Raw genomic sequence first — 23,740 nt, forward strand, 5'->3', positions numbered from 1 at the left:
ATCCTGCAGATAATCAATATCATCTGCCGCTAGTGAACAAAAAGGTTCTAGGTAAAATGAAAGATGAATGTGCTGGGAATATTATCGATTCATTTGTAGGTACTAAATCCAAGTCATATTGCATAAAACTCTTAAATGAATTACAAATAAAGAGATTGAAGGGGGTTAAAAAGAATGTCGTTCAGAATCAGCTAAGTTTTGAAAACTATAACAATTGCATTAAAAGTAATCCACCTGTTTTGCATAAGCAAATGTCTGTCATTAGAAGCAAGAAGCACCAGTTGTACACACATTTAATTAGTAAGGTAGCCCTTAATAGCGATGATTGTAAAAGGTTTGTCATCCCAAATTCTACCAACACGCTAGCCTGGGGGCATAGTAGTATTGATAAGTACTACTTTACATAAACATTATGCTAGAGGTGTGTGTGTACTTACGTTACGCTGTCTTACATCACAATTCGGGAGAGGAACGCTGGTACGGCAAGTCTAAACTTGTACATTCAAGAATTGCATCGAGAAGTACGCTAGGGTAAAATGATTCGAGATAAAACTTGTACATACAAGATGTAAATAAATAATGTAGAATTGGCATATTCTTTTATTTTAGGTTAGGTATCACCTTCCTCCCGCTCCTTATTTGCAGGATAGAGTTTTTGTTTATTACTCATGGAAGAAAGAAGGTGATGAGCAGTTTCGTAAGTATAGTTCGGTAAGTATCTCGAGAGCAGAATTTTTTTTTGTCAAAAAAGCACATAGCTTTGTAAAGCACGTAGAATTTGCTACCACCGGGGCAGCACTGTTCTCTCTGGATTAAAAGCTTTGTTTCCAAACAAGAGCACGTGGAATTTGCCGTCACCGGGGCAGCACGGTGATTAAAGATGGCGGATGACAGCTAACAGAACTTTTCAAATTACCCGCTACTACAGAGAGCAGCATGGTGCTCTGTTCATTAAAAGATGGCGGATGACAGCTAACGAAATTGCCCCGCATGAGGGCAGCACGGTGCTCTGTTCATTAAAGATGGTGGATGACGGCTAACGAAATTCCCCGCAGCATAGTGCTCAAAGATGGCGGGTGACAGCTGTCAAAAGAGCATGTGGCTTTGTAGAGCACGTGGAATTTGCTACCGCCACATAGAGTGCAGCACTGTTCTCAAAGATGGCGGATGACAGCTGTCAGAAAAGCGCATAGGTTTGTAAAGCACGTGGAATTTACCGCCACCACATAGAGTGCAGCACTGTTCTCAAAGATGGCGGATAACAGCCGACGAAATTGCCCGCAGCACAGCGCTCAAAGATGGCGAATGACAGCTGCACGTGGTTTTGTTTCCCAACAAGAGCACATAGAATTTTTCAAATTGCCGCCACCACATAGAGTGCAGCACTGTTCTCTCTGGATTAAAGATGGCGGATGACAGCTGACGAAATTGCCCGCAGCACAGCGCTCAAAGATGGCCGATGACAGCTGCACGTGGCTTTGTTTCCCAACAAGAGCACATAGAATTTTTCAAATTGCCGCCACCACATAGAGTGCAGCACTGTTCTCTCTGGATTAAAGATGGCGGATGACAGCTGACGAAATTGCCCCGCATGAGGGCAGCACGGTGCTCAAAGATGGCTGATGACAGCTGTCAAAAAAAAAGCACGTGGCTGTCAAAAAGCACGTGGATTTGTTTATCTCGAGCTAGTGAGGTTAAGTTGGTAGCACTAAGGTTTAGGCCCGCCAAGATAGCAGCACTGCCGATGACAGGTGACGCAAGAGGGCAGCACAGCGCTCTGTAGTTTAAAGATGGCGGATGGTAGCTGTCAAAAAGCACGTGGCTGTCAAAAAGCACGTGGCTTTGTTTACCTCATGCTAGTTAGGTTAAGTTGGTACCACTAAGGTTTAGGCCCGTCAAGATGGCAGTACTGAGGTTAGCGATGTGTTGTTGTCTGTCAAAAAGCACGTGGCTTTGTTTACAAATCTGTCAAAAAGCACGTGGCTGTCAAAAAGCATGTGGCTTTGTTTACCTCATGCTAGTGAGGTTAAGTTGGCACTACTGAGGTTTAGGCCCGTCAAGATGGCAGTACTGAGGTTAGCGATGCGTTGTTGTCTGTCAAAAAGCACGTGGCTGTCAAAAAACACGTGGGTTTGTTTACCTCTCGCTAGTTAGGTTAAGTTGGCACTAGTGAGGTTTAGGCCCGTCAAGATGGCAGCAGTGAGGTTAGCGATGCGTTGTTGTCGATGACAGCTGTCAAAAAGCACGTGGCTTTGTTTACAAATTCAAATCTCGCGCCAAAATTTAAATTTCCCGCCAAAATTCAAATTTCCCGCGGGCGGCGGAGGAGGCGGCGGCGGAGGAGGCGGCGGGAGGAGGAGGAGGCGCCCGAACTCTCCCATTATACTACTTGCAACAAAGAAAGCACGGCACAATCCACTCATTGTCTGAGTTGAGTCTGCTGAGTTCAATATGAATATTATTATTATTATTATTATTATTATTATTATTATTATTATTATTATTATTATATTCGATTATGGCCATTTGAAAGCACGTTAAGCAACAATCACACATTCTTTCTGTATTATTTCTTTCTTAATCTGTTTACCCTCCAGAGGTTTTTCTCTCGGACTCACTGCCTGAAGGGCAGTGTCCTGTAGCGTGAGACTTTAGGTCTGGGGATACAACTGGGATGGAGGACCAGTTCCTCGCCCAGGGGCCTCACCTGCTATTGTGAACATGGAGCTTGTGCAGGAGAGGGGGTTGGAAGGAATAGATAAGGAAGAGGGAAGGAACAGGGGCGTTGTGGAGGAGGGGGAGATTGGAAGGAATAGACAAGGAAGAGGGAAGGAACAGGGGCGTTGTGGAGGGGGGTGGGGAGATTGGAAGGAATAGACAAGGAAGAGGGAAGGAACAGGGGCGTTGTGGAGGAGGGGGAGATTGGAAGGAATAGACAAGGAAGAGGGAAGGAACAGGGGCGTTGTGGAGGAGGGTGGGGAGATTGGAAGGAATAGACAAGGAAGAGGGAAGGAACAGTGGCGTTGTGGAGGGGGGTGGGGAGATTGGAAGGAATAGACAAGGAAGAGGGAAGGAACAGGGGCGTTGTGGAGGTGGGGGAGATGGGAAGGAATAGACAAGGAAGAGGGAAGGAAGCGGCCGTGGCCTTAAGTTAGGTACCATCTCGGCATTTGCCTAGAGGAGAAGTTGGAAACCACGGAAAACCACTTCCAGGATGGTTGAGGTGGGAATCGAGTCCACCTCTACTCAGTTGACCTCCCGAGGCTGAGTGGACCCCTTTCCAGCACTCGTACCACTTTTCAAATTTCGTGGCAGAGCCGGAAATCGAAACCGGGCCTCTGGGTACGGCAGCTAATCACAATAACCACTACACCACAAAGACGGACACACTCACACAATACTGGGAGATTCCTTTGTAGCCCCAAATCTTTACATTCTTTCTCTGATAGCCTGTTCTCTTTCCTCTGTCCATACCCTGTTCAGTTTCTGTTCGTCATGGAAGTCTCTGGAGTTTTCGATCACTGATCTATACTTTTTTTGGTCTAGGATGTCTTCACGATTTAATCTACACTGCTTAAGACACCTTCTTACCTCCCTGAACCTATTGTCGAAAACTTCAGGTCTACTGTTAAGTGTAAAAAGAGTCTATTTGTCATCCTCTTCTCTTCCATTCTAAACAGATGTCCATAAAATTTGAGTTATCTTTTCCTCCTTGAATCACTCAATCTTCCGCTTTCGTTGTATAGCTCTCCTCTTCCTCATAACCTATACTGGCCATCCACGATTTTTGGACCTGTTATCTTTCTCAGGATCTTTCTCTCTCTAATTTCTCGGTTTCTCTTAGTCTCAGCATTCCTGTCATTCGATGGCATTCACTAGCATGCAGACAGTCTGGTTTAATCACTGTGTTGAAGTGTCTTACTTCAGCTCGCCTTGAGATGGCGTGTATTTATTACTATTATTATTGGCTTTACTACTTTTGTACCATTTGTATCTGACGTGTTGCTATCCAGCGCCATCTGTTGACCATTTTGTGTACTTTGTTTTGGGCATTGCTGCCAATTTTTTCCCCTCTTCGCATATTTCTTTCAATCTTTTTTTTTTGCTAGGGGCTTTATGTCGCATCGACACAGATAGGTCTTACGGCGACGATGGGATAAGAATGGCCTAGGAGTTGGAAGGAAACGGCCGTGGCCTTAATTAAGGTACAGCCCCAGCATTTGCCTGGTGTGAAAATGGGAAACCACGGAAAAACATCTTCAGGGCTGCCGACAGTGGGATTCGAACCCCCTATCTTTTCTTTCAATCTCTTTTCTATTTTGGCCATCTGCGTATTCATCTTGAATCCTTCTTTCCTTGACTTCCAATTGCACTTCCTACGTTCACTTGACTGTTTCCTCCTTCTATTGAGAATCAGTATGAGCTCGATAGCTGCAGTCGCTTAAGTGAGGCCAGTATCCAGTACTCGGGAGATAGTGGGTTCGAACCCCACTGTCGCCATCCCTGAAGATGGTTTTCTGTGGTTTCCAATTTTCACACAGGAAAATGCTGGGGCTGTACCTTAATTAAGGCCACGGCCACTTCCTTCCCATTCCTATCCTCTTCCTGTCCCGTCGTCGCCATAAGCCCTATTTGTGTCGGTGTGACGTAAAGCAACTTATAGAGAAAAGAGACGCCAAGGTGCTGCAATTTAGTCCCACAGGAGTTCTTTTACGTGCCAGTAAATCTACCGACACGAGGCTGACATATTTGAAAGCCTTCAAATACCACCGGACTGAGCCAGGATCGAATCTGTCAAGTTGGGATCGGAAGGCCAGCGCCTCAACCGCCTGAGCCACTCAGCCCGGCTCAAATTAAAATGTCAGCACACGGTAGTTGAGGCATTATTATTATTATTATTATTATTATTATTATTATTATTATTATTATTATTATTATATTCAACTACATAGCGATGTAAGTTACTTGGTGGTACATTTATGTCAAATCAAGGAGTGGAACTATTTTAGTTTGTCTTCGGTGTGTCTGGTATGGTAAAAGGCCTTGAACGCTACACTGAAATAGTATGGAGCCATGAAGCTGACCTTCAGACTAAAGGGGCTACAGATTCTGTGAAGCGGAAAATTCAGGGATTCACGTGACCTTGATCCTAGTTGGACCCTCAGTTAACCGCACGAGTAAGTTCAACATGTAAGTGACGCATTGCGGAATTTATATCTCTCCCTCCCCTACCACCCCCTCCTCACCTCAACTTGGACATTGCTGCCAATTTTTTTGCCCCTCTTCGCATATTTCTTTCAATCTCTGCAGAGCGCTCGGCCAGACGGTTATCGAGAATAACAGGGCGCTCCTTTATTTTGTTACGAGTTACGGTACATTACGTGCATTGGCTCCTTGGTTAGGTGAAGCCAAGATGTGCTTACAAAGATCGAACAGGTTTCCTTTAGCGAAAGGGGGAACGAAAACATGATATGATATGATAGCCGGTTCATACACATGATTTGCTGTACGAACGATAATGGTAGGAGAAAAAGAAATCTTCTTCTCTTTCCTGGTAACGTCAACATGCTGCGATTGCAGGCTCATCTGACGCTCTCTCTCGCCTTTTTTCTCCGTACACGGTTCTCATGTGGCATCACTGACGTGTTGCTGTCCAGCGCCATCTGTTGATCATTTTGTGTACTTTATTTTGGTGTCATGCCAATCATGTGTGTCAATTATTACCTCTGTACTTCCAATACTTAGTGAAGTATTGCATCGTCAAATGCTAATGGACTTTTGGGTTATGCTGTAGTCTTCAACTTGTTGGAAAAAATATCTCTTGATAAATTCAATGTTCGTATTCCTAAAATACAAGTCAGTTGAAATACGTGATCGAGTTACACTCAGTTAAAATGTGGTGAAAGTAATATAAAAATATACAGCTTGTGTTGCTGCATATGCTTGGAATTCTTTAGTTCTGAGAGTAATTCTTGGTTATATTATAACACGACGCTCCACCGGCTCACTATTACGAAGGCCAACCACCAGACATTATTCTACCGCGTATTGAAGGAAAATATCAATATAACAGGAATTACTCCTAAAACTAAAGCATTGGGAACATATGGAGCAAGACATCTGTACATGTTTATAGTTCTTTCACCATCTTTTAACTGTGTTTGTCTCAATCACGTATTTCAGTTGACATGTATTTTAATCCGATGAGTGCTACGCCCGCCTATAGACTGTCTGACACGGCCGGTCCGCAACTGCTACGCCCGTCTATAGACGGTACACAAATAACTTAAATTTTTTTGAACTTCCCTATTCACTCTCGAGTACCGATTCTATCTCCGGCATGGTCTGCCATCTCTTGGGCATTATGTAGAACTAATTGATCACAGCTTATAGCTTCGGGAAGTAACTTATATTTTCCCTTTTCTCTATCTCTTATATTCCGTCGGTTTTCATATAGAACATACATTCTCTGGCATACAGACTCTCTGGTTTGATTTTACTTTATCTTGAGAGATTTCTTTATTGTAGGTATCCTTAGTCAGTTGGTATGCTAGTCCAGTTTTCTTGCTCTTGATCTGTTTGCCTCCTCATTAAGTCCGTTGATCTGAATTAATCTGGCAGCGGAGAGATGGCGTGGAATGACACCAGTAGACGAATAAGTTTGAGTGGTGTCTTTGAAAGCACGAATGATCACAATATGGAGATAAAGTTGGAATTGAAGAGGACAAATTGAATCAAATATTCGTTTGTAGAAAGGGGAGTCAGCGATTGGAATAACTTACCAAGGGGGATGTTCAAAAAATTTACAATTTCTTTGTAATCATTTAAGAAAAAGCTAGGAAAACAACAGATAGGGAATCTGTCACCTGGGCGACTGCCCTAAATGCAGATCGGTACTGATTGAGTGATTGAATTATTTCACTTAGGTATTTAAATTTATTAATCTTGTTGATTTTCCCGAACCTTTTTTAGTTCTATTGGCGAATCTCTAATATTGGTCACGAATTTAGTCTTCTCAAAAGGTACCCGAAGTCCAGCTTTTCCTGCTATTTCTTTTAGAAGGTAGATTCGTTCTAAAGCAGTCTCTGTAATTCTAGAGTGAGTTTCTATATTATCACCGGAGGCCAAACATTTTACACCAATCCCTTTGTGCTTTGAACCTAATCTTACCTCACGATGGAGTCCAACCTCCACTCCTCGCTTTTGTTTGAGTTTTTATTCCCATACTCGTATTACCTTTTCGAGAACGTATTTAAAAACCAATTTACATGCCTGACACAGATTTTAATTACAGATTCATCCGATATCTCTTACATAAATTATTATTATTGTTAAAATACTATTAAAAGGATTCAATCATAAAGTGAGCGTATGGTAAAGAAAATACACAAATAAATTAGAGATAACGAAAGTAAACGTCGAAAAACGAACATATCTACTAGCATAAGAAATTATATTTCTCAAGGGTAGAAATGTATATACGATAGAGAGCTTCGTACTCCTAAGGCTGTGTCCGGCAGAGTCCTGTACTGTTCAAAAATTGCGTGAGATATTTCTTTACCGTACCACAAGGGTCAAACATGAGACCATTGATAATTATATTGTTTATGTACTTGATTTTGATTAGTAGAATACGGTTGGTAGTTAGGTAAATTGATCAAATATACTTCAGATACTGAAGGTTACAAACCACAGCTCCTGATTTGTGCCTTATTTATCTTTATCATCATCATCATCATCATCATCATCATCATCATCATCATCGTTTGGAAAGTTTGTGCAATTATTTTCTTCCTGTTGACCTCTATATTCTTGGTTGAAAGGAAATGGCGTATGGCTTTTAGTGCCGGGAATGTCCGGGGACATGTTCGGCTCGCCAGGTGCAGATCTTTCTATTTGACTCCCGTAGGCGACCTGCGCGTCATGATGAGGATGATATGATGATGTAGACGACACCGTGCCGGGGTAATTTAACCAATTATGGTTAATATTCCCGACCCTGCCGGGAATTGAACCTGGGACCCGTGCGACAAAAGGCCAGCACGCTAACCATTTAGCCATGGAGCCGGATATATTCTTTGATAGTTATAACATATGGTGACTTCCAGTTCATCTCACATAAATATCCCATGTTTTCTGAAAGCAATGGTGCCTTAACAAATGGTCAAAATCTTTCATTTTTCCTCCTCTGGATAGTATTTTAGAGAAATCTTTGCCCGCTTATTTAATTTAAAAAAATTAATTGGAATTTTTTTCTCTTCAACTATTTCTAGTAATTAATTATAACTCATATTTCTGTAAACGAACTTGGTCTTCTTTCAAGAGAGTACAGCTTTCTCAACCACATAGCAATTCACACCAGGAAAATGATAGGGATGTGCCATAATTAATGCCACTGATACCTCGTTCCAAGTCCTAGCCTTGTCCTATCCAACTGTCGCCATAATACCTGTCTGTGTCGGTGTGGCGTAAAACCAATATTTAAAATTAACAATTCGTTCCAAATAAGTTTCATTATGAACGGCTTCTTTCCTATAACCCTGAGAGTTGTTTATTAATAAACAGTCTTATTCTTCTCTGCCTTGTTGTGGTATAATTTTCTACTTGAACGTATGCCCTTGTTTGCTGCGATTTAAGTGCCGACATAGAGGGCTCACCGGAAAAGAAATGCCCATTCTGTTCAATCGATTTTGATTAAAGTAGAAGGTCACGTCATTTAACTCTGCCGATTTGTTTACCAGCATTGGAGGAGATGAAATTGGAATAATATTGTTAGTTATTCTGATCCCAACTGTGTGAGTGTTCCGTTTTCCTGTGCGCAGATGTGGGAAATGACTGTGCCACCTGAAGCCGTTGGTCTTTGTGACGTGGCTGAGGGTAAACAAGTTTCTAGAGCAGGACGTGTTTGCAAAACGTCAACACCAGACGTGAAGTCTGAAAGGTTAGACGGCCAGCCAGGGCCACACTCAGCACGACGAGAACTACTTCCTGGAGAGGATATTGTTTCAACTCCGATGATGAATTAGTCTTAACAGGGAAGGGATCTTGTCCCACTAATAGATATGACAACAAGTTTGTAGGAAATGGGAGACAGTAGGGAATGGCCTTCGTGAACGCCTGAAGTTTAGTCAGCCTGCAATATTCTGTAGTTCTGTACGAAGGTTTGAATAAACGGAAGGGTACAACATTAATGAACTCGTACCACATATACAACCATGTAGCCGGCTCTATGGTTCTGTAGGAAGGTTTGTAGGAACAGAAAGGTACAACTACCGACAATCTATACAATTATGTATGCTTCTTTAAGATGAATTGGAATACGGGGTATTTGAATATTGTATTCACAATAAAATACTATGATTATAAGGATAGGTGATCGTGATCAGATATCGAGAAAGAAGAATTATTTACAATCTGTAGAAAAATCAGTCTACATTGAAAACAATCGATGGCTATGAAAGAAGAAGCAACAATCCAGAAAGGAGTGAGGCGATGCTGTAGTTTTCCCAATTCCTTTTCAACGTTTACATAGAATAGACAATGAGGGAAATCAAAGAGGAATGTAGAAAAGGATTCACAATGCAAGAAGATGAAATCAAAACTCTGAGAATTTCCGATGATATTGTTATTTTATCTGAGTCCGCAGATGATCTGGAGAAATTCTTGAATGATATGGACACAGTCTTGGAGAAAGAGTATGAGACGAAGATAAGTCCAAAACAAAAGTATTTAGTGCAGTTGAACGAAGTCAGGTGATGCAGGAAATATTAGATTAGGAAATTACGTTTTAAAGCAAGTAGATTAATATTGTTATTTGGGTAATGAATGTAGAAATAAGGACATAAAATGCAGACTAACACGGAAGGCCTTTATTAACAATAGAAATTTGTTCACTTTGAGCTTTGATATGGAAATCAGAAAGATGTTTTTGAAGACTTTCGTCTGGAGCGTGGCATTGTATGGAAGTGAAACGTGAAGGATGACAAGTTCAGAAAGAAAGAGAAATGTGGTGTTACAGAAAAATGCTAAAGGTAAGATGAGTAGATCAAATCACGATACTGAATCAAATTGGTGAGAGGAGAATAAGAAGAGACAGAATGTTAGGACCCATCTTACGACGTCCAGAACTTGTTCAATTGACTTTCGAGGAGCGCTTAGGCGGTAAATATGACAGACCAAGATATGCATATGACAAACAAATTATAATAGATGTATGATGTAGCAGTAACGTTGAAATGGAATGGTTAGCACTAAATAGGGTGGCAAGGAGAGCTGCATCAAACCAGTCTATGAGCTGATGACCTAAACAATAACAATGTGCTAATAATAATGATAATAATAATAATAATGCATAATAACAATATGTTTTATTTATCCTGGCAATGTTAGGGATTTACTCCCTTTCTTACACTTAACCAGTCTTAACCAAGAACACTTAATAATAACTACTGATGACAATAATATGATAATATGAACAATAATAACAGTAATAGTACTAACAAAAGTAATCACACTTAAAAAAATCATATCATCTATATAATATAAATCGTACGTAGAGTACGTTAAGAATATATTATGAATAATGAGTACTATAACTACTAGTTAAGTGAAAGTCTAGAAAATATATACATTTCTACAGTACACAGAAATATCGACTTGAGTTGAAAGGGGAAGAGAAGGATTAGTAAGAAGAAGAAAGTGATGAAGAAAAAGAAGAAGATCTGTGAAAGGGAGAGGGAAATAATGATGGAGAGGTGGTAGGAGGTGTTTTCAGGTCATAATTTAATGATTCATCGATGTTTACCTAGTATTTCGACACAGGGATGTTTTAAAGCTGAGCTGCTGGACATGCTTCCGACGTCCACTGGTAAGATATTCCATTGTCGGGCTGCGGTAACGGTGAATGATTTCGTGTAGATTGCTGTTCTGTGTACAGGAAGGGATAAACACATGGTGCTGCAGGATCGGGTATTTTTCTTATGGTCTGTGGAGAGGAGCTTCATGCGATCACGGAGCTAGGTTTGTTGAGAACGTTTAAGAATATTATGCAAAAAGCAAAGAGTATGAAGTGTGCGTCGTTCTTGCAGGCGAAGCCACCCGAGCCGCGTGTAAGACGGTGTGACATGGTTAGCGTAACAAAGTTCACAGATCTATGAACTGGAAGTTTACTTTTCTCAGTTGCGACATGCCGACTGCGGCCACATTGCAACCTTAATAATGTTCCTGAAATTTGTGTGGTCCAGAACAATTCAATTGATGGCTCCTGAACCAGTAGTAAAATGATGTGGTATGCGAATACATTTGTATTTCCATTAGAGTGTTTTAGTAAAATGATCTCCATATGTCGTGAAATTGAATGCACATTCGTCTGTCCATGATGTGTGTGTGTGATTGGATTGGAGTGGGATTTTCGTACTTCATCTGTTTGATTCCTCGTTTTATGTAATTTCGTCTAAATTGTTGCTTTTTGTGTCAAATACATATAAAACTCATAGACTTGTAGAGAATGTCGTGTGTTCGCACGAACAAGTGCCTGTATCCAACCTAAAGTGTGATGTGATTTGTGTGCGGTGCTACAGAAGAAGGAGAAAAGACTTAAAATAAGCCACTATATTACAGTCGTGAAACGGAAATGTCTACATGCGAGCGAATGCGTAGTATTAAATTGAATACGTCGCTGTAAGAAACGAACTATGTCCTTTTTTTAAGTTTTCACAAGAAACAAAAACTGAACTAAGAATAAAATACTGCGCTGAACAAATTCGTTTTTAAACCATTTGATATATGACCAACTGCGATTATTAAGCACTTAAGAGAACCGATATAATTAGTGAGGGATTAGAGAAATAATTATTTTTCAATTAAAATAATGCCTTTTTCCTGTCACCGTCGGAATTTAACATTTTTCAGGTAGTTTAGTTGTGAAAAACATGTTTTTAATACCCCACCGTTATATTTATTGATAAAAATACACAGGCAAGTAACTAAATGTTAAAAGTCCTAGGGATATGAGCTACGAAGTTTAGAGGAATAAAATATAATCAAGTATGAGAATATATTTATTCCTAAAAATTACAATACTTTTCTTAATGATCGTTATCCGGTCGATTAGATTAGCAGTTTCCTTTTTTTTTTCTACCACTACGAGTACTAACGTGAGTCATTGCACTGTTTAAGCCCCTTAATAACTGCATCCGGTGTGGACAGTTTTCAAAAATCAAACGAAAGAATTATGTAAATAGGGTAATTCCGGGAGAGTTGCCGCACTTTTTATGTCTTTTGTTATATCTCGGTATATTTACTTTAAAAATTGTTGCAAATTCATCGAGCATAATTTGAAAACATGTACATTTGATCAGAGATGAACAAAATATTGGCAATTGAAGGTAAATGGGAGAAAGGAGGGAACAAAGGAATTGTTATATCTGCGGCGTCTCTCCCTGGATCCCGGTATAGATGCCGACTTTGCTCGGGAGAGATGCCGCGAGTAAAATAATTAATGACAAAATCAAATTTAAGCCAATTTCTTCAACTTTAATATAACCGAACACTAGAACGTGCTACAAGACAATTATATCCACATAATATAATCATTCAATGGAAAAAATCTATCTGATAATTTACAACATTAAAATCACATTTTAATTTCGATTTACTATAAATGTGCATGTGCAATGGATTCTTCACTGTGTTATATAAAACCCCACGGCACTTAACACCCGTGAAATGGCTCTGGCCTGCACAGCGACCGCTGCTCAGCCCGAAGGCCAACTATCAGGGAGAGACGCCGCACCCTCCTGTTTTCATACCTCAAGGCTATCATGACCCAAAATTAGCTTACTCTCAACTACAGTTATGTTTCTGACGTCTACTGTACTAAAAACGTCTGATTTAAGCATTTGAAGCCAACTTAATATACAATAAATTAATACACGCAAAAACTTTGTCAGGGGGAAACATGTACTCGCCTCATGATATCGGCTATAATTGGCGTAATATACGAGCAAATTTCGTCACACTCGCAGACAGTAGTTCTTCCTTAGAAACTGAAAAACCACACATATTGCCATCTAGCTGTAACGATGGGAACCTTTAGCTACAATGTATGCGGCAACTCTACCGGGGCGGCATCTGTCCCGGATTTACCTTAAGTTAATTTGGCTGGGATTTGAATCAACAAGAAAATGAGTAAAGGAACAAGCGATTTTAAGTTGTTTTTCCGGAATTACATTAAGGCCGGAGGCGATTTTCGAAATTTGTTTTTAAATTTGATAGAGCTATCCAGGACTCACAATTTGAAACACTTCCGGACCCTTTATCCCTTCAACTTTCGGCACAGTTGAGGAAATTGGTTAATTTTAGGTTTTTCATAGTATGGATACTTAGGATGGTAAGAAATTTTTTCAACATTAAAAATTTAAATATGGTTACGATACTACGTGTATTCAAAGAAAAGTCCTGTTTCAAAACCATGTCAGATCACTTCACAAGACGACTGAATCCTCACTGTTCTTTTGACTTCCATGTTAATAGATATTACAGTTGGGGTTGGCTCTGAAAAGTGCCGTTGATTTGATCTCATAATGAAAATTTTTCTGGTATAAAAGAACCAGCCGTCTAGGAAATTTCCCAGTCCGTTGCCAAGGAAATATCCGGATATAAAATCTGAAAGTGATATACAACCTTCGCGAAGAAAAATTGTACTATCTTGCTGGCATTGCACCTCCTGATGTCCGACGTGAGGTAGCAGCCCGTAAGGAGAATACCGCATCATTAAAATCCCAAACTCGCTCATCCACTGTATTGACTCCCGCCAGCACCATCACGGTTAAGTTCACGCAAAAGTTTCTTGAAGACTATACAGGAACTTGAAGGAACACAGCAGCAAGCAAGACTCACTTTGTAGCGAGCTAGTGTTGAGTATCTTGGACCAGAAGTCATCACGCAGTTGCTCTAGGGAGCCGGTGTTACTTGCTCCGCTCTAGACGGCTGTCAGTCACGTGACAAGAGAGCAGCAGTCAGGCGGGTTGCATACCGTGGCGGTACTGTACTTGCCGCTCGGAAATGTTACCATCTGAACCACAGCAATGAAATACATACCGGAACATAAATAAATCACCTGTGAGGAATTATGAAACATTATAACATAAACAACTTGATTAGGATAATATGAAATGTACATACATCCTCAATTGTGGTATTTTTAAGTTTTCCTAGTAACGCTATCCTTTCTCGGCCGTCATATTTATCATACTTGTTTGGCATGACATAAGGAACAACGGTGCTGCAGATTAAATTGTTTAATGTGATTCAATATTTTATTACATATTAAACATTTTGCGTGTTTTTTTTAAGTATCAAGTACTCATCTTCACAAGAAGGTTTGAAACTTGTTGGCGTCGATGGCCTACGCTGTGCTGAACTTTCTTTCATAGTAAATGAAACATGTTACCAACTAGGCTTGAACGTCGTGTGGTGTGAGGATAAAGGCGGGAACATACTACTGTCACCTCACATGAGTTCACGCGTATCGTGTCGCAATTTAACCTGTGCAGAAATATGTGCTATATCTTTGTGCCACTGACCTTCAGTACGTACTACGTCATGCACTTCCCCTACTTGCTCACTAAACTGCTCTCGTTCCTCAAGAGCGGGGAGCAAACTGGCTCCGAAGGCATTTCGCTCTCGATTGACGATGCCTGTCTTGGACGATGGTAAACACTTTGTGAAGAATTATCAGCTGGAAATAATGGAGTACTGGACGACTTGGAGATCTCTAAATGGGCTGCGCTCAGGTGTTACTAGGTGCAAGACCAATCTGCACAAGTGGGGATATTCGGTGATTCTGTTTTGTGCGACTGTGGTGGAGTGCAGACTACAGTCCATCTGCTAGATTGTCATCTTTGTCCTGCCACATGTACTGAGAAAGATACAAGGAAAACATTCGACGCTGCTGATTTTTGGTGCACCACTATACGAGCCTTTAGTGAACAGTTTCTTTTATTTATTTTCTATAAACATTTTAAATACATCTTTATATGTAACGCTGCTTCTGATACGATGCAAATAAAATCACTTCAGTACCTCCTCGTAAAAATTGTGCTCCTATTCAATTTCCGAATATCTTCAATTTTATTTTTGTTCATCTTCACTTTTCCTTCTTTGCTAACGTCGCACCGACACAGATAGGTCTTATGGCGACGATAGGATAGGAAGGGCCTAGGAGTTGGAAGGAAGCGGCCGTGACCTTAATTAAGGTACTGCCCCAGCATTTGCCTGGTGTGAAAATGGGAAACCACGGAAAACCATCTTCAGGGCTGCCGATAGTGGGATTCGAACCTACTATCTCCCGGATGCCAGCTCACAGCCGCGCGCCTCTACGCGCACGGCCAACTCGCCCGGTTTTTTTTTCTTTGAACATTGTGTTTAAAGTCTTTGGAAATTCCGGTACCGCATCTAATTTTTATACCAGGTTAAAGGAAAGACTAACGCAATCTTTTATAAGAGTGTAGGCAGTTACTATTCCAGGTTTTATTGAGTGATATATCCATTGTTTAAAGAGTGGTACGCAGAAGATTTGTTTCTCTATGCGGGGTACACCCCTGTTTCTCTTGTAATAAAAATGTCATAGCCGTCTTCGTTGCCATGATAATGATGATGAAATTTAGTACGACTTTTCTGACCTTAGAATTCGATGATCATAATTTCGTTCAACACAGGACAATGCGTCTTGGTCAAATTAATAATAATTCGTAAAAATACGAAAAAGTAAGTTCCTTTCTCCAAAGATCGATTCGATTATAGATTAGATAAGCTTGAAATATTAGAAAAAAGAATCATTTAGAAAAGTCCTGGCTATAAGGAAATGTACATATTTGTGGAAATAAAGCAATAAAATGGAAATTTATCAAAATATACAAAACATAGCGGAAACAATCTTCAACAAATGCTAAATGGACGAAACTGATTCGAAAAGACCTAGAATTCAACAGGGATAAATTTAGAATGCTGATCAGAACATCGGACACTCTCCATTCACTGACGGCTAAAACACTGCGAATTTTAGGTAAATAAAACATAACGAAGTACGAGAATATATTCCGGAAGTTATTTCGAAGTTTTATTTCGATAAAGCTATTCAAGACTCAAGATTTGAAACCTTTCCGGTCCATTTAGCCCTTCAAATTTCTGTACAATTGAGGAAACTGCATAATTTTACGCTTTGTCGTAGTTAGACCGTTCTTAAATTTATTTCTCCATTCTTTCCAAGGAGAATGACATAATGTTTGCATTGCTTGTCCAATACTGTGGAGTTACGATGGCTGCATAGCTCCTATATCCGTAGGCAAATAAATAAAGGAAAAACGCCAATATGGCAGGGCAGCGTAATAGTCGATAAAGGAGCAAGTAGCCGACAATAAAACCTCTCTTATTGGTTCGTGGGCGTTAGCGACAATTACTGAGCTAGGTGACATCAAACATTCCTCATGCTGGATCAATATGAATCTTGTCGCTCTCTCAGGAGCGAGGCTGGCGTGACAACTCCCACACTCTCTCGGACTAAAGGTAGGGAGAGTTAACTACTTTATAAGTTAACTAAACGAACTATTATCTTTTTAACGCTATGCAACCTAAACTCCTTCAATACTCTGGCTTGGATGAACTTTTCCTATGTAGTTCGTACAGTTTGACTGATCTTCGTCCTGAATACACTTTATACAAGGTTTGGGACATAAGCCTAATTTTCCAGCATGAATGAGCGATATACCAGAGAAATTGAAATACACAAATGAGAGCGGTGAGCGCAAGGAGCTATGGCATGTGTGAATAATGCCGAGTATAGGGTCTCTCTTTTAAAACCAGACCGACTTCACGGTGTTTGTACTCTGGGCTACGGCGGCTGCAGTATGGGAGCCGCGCTCATAGTTCTTGACCTTGCAAGCAGCCTGCACGTGTTCGACCTGGCAAGCATGATTCGCCAGTATGAATCTGAGCTGTTAATAGGGTGAGACAGTTATCATTGCAAAACCGTATTTTTCGCATGTAAAAGTTCTGGTTTCACCTTGATGGTCGTTTGAGCAGTCATAACTCCAATGGTGTTTATGAATTCCCTCATTATGATAGCAAGATTGGTGTTTGGTGTGCTGTTATTGCAAGACGAACAATTGGGCACAGTTTTTTCGAGATGACAGTGTATGCAGAGGGGTACCAAGATGACATTTTGACGTCGTTCTTCGATCAGTTAACTGAAAAAGAAAAATTGCGTGGGGGGGGGGGGGTTTCAAACTGCTCATACAGCAGAAGATTCCCTTCTCACAGTTCGGACAGAATGATCAGTGCTGGTCTATTTCCCACTCATTCTCCAGATCTACCAGTGTGTGAATTTTACTTGTGGAGTAAACTGAAAGAAAAAGTGTATCGAACAAATCCTCACACATTGGAGGAACTGAAAGAAAACTTTACAGTGGCAGAACTCACTCGTCCCAGTCAGAATGTGGTCACCAGATACAATGCTTGTATAACCCAGCAAGGACAACACTTCCAGCATCTTTTATAAGGTAAGATTTCATATAAGATTGTATACACGCTTATAGGTCCTTCCAAAAGTTTAAGGACACCTGCTTATTTCATGAACATCATTCCTGTCCTAAACGTTTAGTTTGAGGCGTACGATTGTATGCTACACGTTGCCAACAACTTCAAAAAGCCTTTGTCTAAAGATCTAACAATAAATGGTAATATAGTTGAGCAAGTATCCTTCTTCAAATATTTGTGCAGCATGCGGAGCGATCATTGTGAATCCAAACGACAGATAACATCTAGAATTGAACATGCCAAGAAACAATTAATTCATTCATTTATTCATTCTTCTTCTACCGCTTTTCCCACACCTGTGAGGTCGCAGGTCCGAACTGTGTCGGACTGTTTCACGGCCGGATGCCCTTCCTGCCGCCAACCTTATGTGGACGGATTTAATGACTACTGCGTGTTTCTGTGCTGTTGTATGAATGTCAAGAGGAGGATGTCGGAATGAAAACTAAAATCCAGTCCCTCAATCAGAAGAATTAAGCACACGCGATTTAAAACCCCGACCCGACGTGGAATTGAACCCGGGACCTTCTAAACTGAAGGCATCAACGCTGACCATTCAGCCAAAGAGTCGGACCAAGAAACAATTCATTAGCATGAAGAAATACTTTCTAAGGTGAGATTTCAGTCTGCAACTCCAAATCGGCATGATCCGCTACTATATATACTATTAAGGATGGATACTGAGAAAGAACACCGATATGGGGCTGTGAAGGAATTATCGACACATAAGAAACTGTCTGTTTCGTATTTTGCATCAGAACTTTTAGGTACGAAAGAAGTATTCAAAATGACTGCCACATCAGTTAAGAGAGGTGTAGAAATCTGCCGTACGATACCTGGACTGTAGGCTATAAAACTCACCATTATTAAAAAATAAGATACATATATTTAAAAAAGGAAGGATCCTTAAGTGGGATTTCCCTTCAGCGCATCGTAGAATTTAGCCAGGAGGAGCAGATTCGGCTCAAAATCTCACGAGCAAGGTTTCGAAACTTACCAGCTGAAATAAAATAGTAAATTCAATTTTTTATTAACTTAAGACTCACCTACTATGGTAGCAAAGATGAAGACTCCAATGAGGTAGCTGACGATTGTGAAGACATACCTGAAAGATACAGCAGAGCCATTTGAAACACTTTATTGTGGAGACACGAGTTACAACAAAACTATTTAACAAATCATTTGTTCCTTATGCTAATACATTCACAGTGATCTGAATGGAGGAGATAACTCAGTTAAGATGTGGGATTGCATATTTAGGAATAAGATATGAGAGGACGGATGCGAATACTACTTTCATTAAGGAGATATTACTTTTCTTGATTTATTTATTTAATATACGGCTTTTCATATCACGTCTTTTCTTCTGTAATGTCCGACTGCATAGCTAAATGGTTAGCGTGCTGGCCTTTGGTCCAAGGATTTCCGAGTTCGATTCCCAGCTGAGTCCTTCATTGTTTAATTCCAATGGCTTGGGGGCTGGGTGTGTGTGTTCCATCTTCAGCACTAAAATTCACTCTAACAGATGTGCAGGTCGCCTAGAAGGTGTCAACTCGGAAGACCTGCACCAGGCGTTTCCGAAGGCCACACGCCGTTGTTATTATTATCTTCTGAAATACAGAGTGATCAGATATACTTTACTCCGGCGCGCTTTCTTTCCCCTATTGGGCGATTTTCCCCCTCGTTCGCCGCGAGCATGAGGGGGATGGCACCGTATGCCAATACATGTTTTGTTTCTTGACCCCAGTCTGTGTTTTTTTTATCCCTTCCAGCTGACCTTATACATGTGTGCGATATCACAGTCGGTATTTCACCTGTTCCTAAGTGTGCATGTGTGTTTTGTTCTTTTGCAGTTAGTCCCTACGTTTTCCGACGTAACAGCGTATATTTATTTACGATTCATATGTGTTAACTCAGTCAGCTCGTGAAATTTAATGACGGTTTCAAGAAAGTACAAACGTTCCAAATCGTTAAACAATCCGTAATCTTTATAACAAATTTCAGGAAAGTGGAAGTATTCAGCGTAAAGAAGAAAGAAAAGAAAAACACTGTAGAGTTCTCCCCGAAGAAAAATTAGATGACACTGGTCATCGTTTGGAAATTTCTCCTATGAAATCACTTTGTTGTCTCAGTCTCCATCCTGCACTAACATTTATAGGCCTTAGAATCTTCCTTTTCTTCTTCTGTAAATGTTCTAGCAATCCTATGCTTGTTAGATCCAATGTTTCAGCAGCGTACAATACTTCTGGTTTATATTTTTATTATGATACTCCGGGATGCATTAGAAATGATATTCATTTATAGCACTCCATTAATACATTGGTGAGGGGTACTTTTGTAATTCGTGTGCAATGTAAATTTACGCTAGATTATACAAATTAATTATGGATGCATGACGCACAACATATGAACGGCTGATGTATATATTTGGTCATCCAATGGCGAGGTTTCTGTATATTATGAAGTGGTTCATTGGTCATCAACATTTTACGTTCGTAAAGACCGTTACACCTTCGTGTCAGAATAATTATATAGAGTACTAATGGTTATATTGTTACAGTCCTTAAGCGAATACATCATATTTGAATATACAAAGGCTATTTTTAATTAAGGACCGTTTGTCAATAAAATATGAACAACTGCATATTATTTGTTAATTGCTTTCCTTTTTATTCTATTCCACGTACCTTCAGCTACTTTACCTAAGAACAAGTACATACCATTATTGGTTAATTCTATTTTTATTCTATTCTACATACCTTCATTTACTATTCTACATAATTTCATGTTTATTCAAACATTGTCGCAGCGTAGGACCCTCGCCGTAGAAGTCTGTCACCTGCCAAGGAAACGATTTCTGATTCGTCGTTCACTTTGTCGACGGTGTGGAAACTCTTGCAACCGAAAAACTTATTGAAACACATAATTCTTATATTTATTCAACTATCACAAGAAATTAATTTCATAGTTTGTCCGTATTTTAAACCGTAATAAATTAGGAGTTCTTAATTGTTGGGTAATTCCACCTGTACAATACTATACAATATTTATTCCTTTTTCATATTTAAAAAGGGACTTGTTTCGTCTCTCTTATATGAGACATCTTTAGTCTTGATACAATTATAGTAGAAAACACACAATCTTTCTGATAATCTAAAACAATGACTTATAGGAGTGAATATGATTCAGTAAAATCATGCATAAAAATAACTGAAGGAAGTTCACATTGTTAAAATAACTTGTTATGAAGATACTATGTCATGAAAATAGACTGCTGAAAATTATAAGTTCCATTGGATTTATAAAATTAAAAAGTCCAATATTAGAGTAACAATGTTCCGAATACAATAATATTGTATTATTATGGGGCTAATTGAATTCGTCACAGGCTTATTGATATTTTGAAGTACGTGTGTCTGCAGTAGAACGGAGCTTATTTCATCTACGTGGAATTTCCATAATATATTGGATGCGTTGTGCTGGACAAACCACGTGATTCCATATATTGAGGACTCTGAGCATTAATGTAAAAATAAAGAAATAGGAAGGGGTATAAGACGTGAACAATTCCTGAGATGAGTTAAGGTTGCTGTCAGGAATATTAAGTGCTTTTTTTACTATAATTGTATCAAGGCTAAAGATGTCTCATATGAGATTGACGAAACATGTCCCTTTTTAAATAGAAAAAATGAATACAAATTGTACAGTATTGTAAAGGTGGAATTACCCAATCATTAAGAAATGCAAAACTTGTTTATTGTAACTATTGTGAGGAAGTGAGAAGTGCATCATAAATATTCGTAATGCGCGTCACGGTTCTGATAGTTGGCAGTACAGTTAAGAGCCTTTAAGGATTCAGTATGGAGAAGCATGTTCGTGACAGAAACAAAATGACAATGGGTGTCCCTATACTCCAATTTGAGTGTCTTTCACTTCCACCATATTCACCGGACATCGCCCCTATTGAATATAAGTCATGCTCCGTTCGGATGAAGATGGCGATGCATGAGTAACTGTGCAGACAAACATGAGCGTCTTTGTAGAGGAATCAATGCATTTTATAAGCAGATGAATGACTTGCAATGAACGTAACAGAGAGTAAGTAGAGAAATTATACATTTATATATCACTTTATAGCTCAATAAAATAAATTGACAGCATATTCAGTTGACTCGCTCTCGTCTTTATTATTACGGTATATTCTTGTGAAATAGAAATTTAATTTAACTGCATGATTCGGCTTCCGTACAAAAAATGGCGAATATAACTTCTTTATCTCACTACAGTGAATTGGGTACGTTATGAAATCCCATACAATTGTGTCACTATTAGAAACGTTATATTCCACGCCAGACAATTATTATTTAAATTCTAAATATAAGCAAACAAAAGTTAACTCACACAAAAAGAGAAGGAAGGCATTGGGAGTAGATAGAATTCTCTACAGGGTAGTGAACAATTTAAATAATCAAACACGCGTTTATATGAATACTTTAAATTTTCAATTCCGCTATCATGTTACATTCAATACACTACAGTAATGAATGTGCTGGCATTTTATTCTCGTGAGTTCACCCGTGTGTCACAGAAGTGTATAGCAAATTATTCTTTATTAACTTGATTCTTTCATAGTGTTAAGGGAATTCTCGTCTCTATTTAAAATGGAATCATTTTAGAAATTCATATTTATTAGAAATTAGTGGTGCTGGTGAGATTTATTGCGCAAACTAATAGCAAAGAGTTTTATGAAAATAAGTCACACATGTGTATTACCAAACGAAGGACTGTGGATGCCTAGTATTAACAACTACGAAAGACATCGGAAAAATTGAGAAGGAAGAAAAATCGTCGGATCCGGAAAATGTGCTGACACCGATTAAGCACAAACAAAGAATTGTACCAATCATGTTGCAAGATATCAGGCGTAGTATGAAAATGGTGGATTACGTTTCGAGAATGTGCGATGGCAGGAACACTAAAACAATGTTAAACAATTTTTAACAGATCCAATAGAAAAGGCATCTCGTACGAAAAAATAATTTATTACCACCAAAAAAGGATCTGCAGGAAATGAACATAATGGAAAAAAAGACATGAACGACAGAGACACATTCATAAACAAGACACTGACATTTGAGGGGTTCCAAAAACCAGAAACAGTGGCCAAGAAGAAGCAACGTTGGACGGATGGAAATAAAGAATTTGAAAGCAAGAGAATGCAGTAATATTGTACTGGTGCCAAAGAAAATTGAAATTATAAAGCTTTATCTACGTGATCCAAAATCAATTCAAGAATAGTAATAAACACAGTGACAAAACAATGTGGCCAAAGTCATTCATCAGCGGATGTGTCTGGAAAAAGATCTTGTCATCTATCATGCACCCAGTATTGAACGTTCGGGACGACCCCACCTAAAAGCGTACCGTTTGGGATAATTGCCTCAGGGTGGTTGGGATAATGAACATTTATTGACTGCAGATCTACAAATGCCTCATCCATGGACTTTACTGTTTGCTGATGACATGTTGCCTAGTGGTTCTCGGAATAGACATGCACAGCCAGTCAACCAGTGGAAAACACTGCAGGACAATTTGGACAACGGAACAATCTGACAAGAACTAAACACATGGAGTGCTTCGCCCAGACAGACGGCACGGTATCCCGCTGATGAGGTCTTCAAATTTTAAGTATCTTGACTCGCACCTGTCATCTGGCGGTCATACGTTGCTAGACCGCTGAGCAACAGTTATTGCTGGATGATCGAAGTGGCGTGTGATCACAGGTGTCCTCTCTACCTAAAATCTAAGGTGTATCGCAAAGTCATTGCCTCCAGTAGCAATCCACGGGACAGAATGTTGGCCTGTGACAGAAAAGCGTGAGCAGATCCTTCACGTGACGTGGATGATAAAATGAACGCCAGGTGTTACACGACTGGACCATCTGCGGAATGAAGATATTACGAATATCCTCAATATCACTCCAATGGCGACCAAGATGTGCTTTTTAATTGATTATTGATGTTTGGTTCAGTCCCTTAATTTAGTCCTGACGGATGGCGACTCCGAGGATGACCGAAAAGCGCTGGATGGATTGTCTGCTGGAGGATATGTGACACGCAAGTGTCCGATCATCCGATGCTGCAGACCG

At 39.8% G+C, this 23,740-nt stretch overlaps 1 protein-coding gene across 1 annotated transcript in view; it reads right to left on the reverse strand.

The window, feature by feature from the left end:
* LOC136886748 (uncharacterized) overlaps positions 1-23,740 on the reverse strand; it is a 595,319-nt gene that overhangs the window by 90,509 nt on the left and 481,070 nt on the right. The window contains exon 9 of the mRNA XM_068230940.1: positions 18,639-18,697. Coding sequence (XP_068087041.1) covers positions 18,639-18,697 — 59 coding nt within the window. The remainder of the gene's footprint in view (positions 1-18,638; positions 18,698-23,740) is intronic.

The sequence above is a fragment of the Anabrus simplex genome, chromosome X (genome assembly GCF_040414725.1).
Source record: "Anabrus simplex isolate iqAnaSimp1 chromosome X, ASM4041472v1, whole genome shotgun sequence".
Taxonomy (NCBI): domain Eukaryota; kingdom Metazoa; phylum Arthropoda; class Insecta; order Orthoptera; family Tettigoniidae; genus Anabrus; species Anabrus simplex.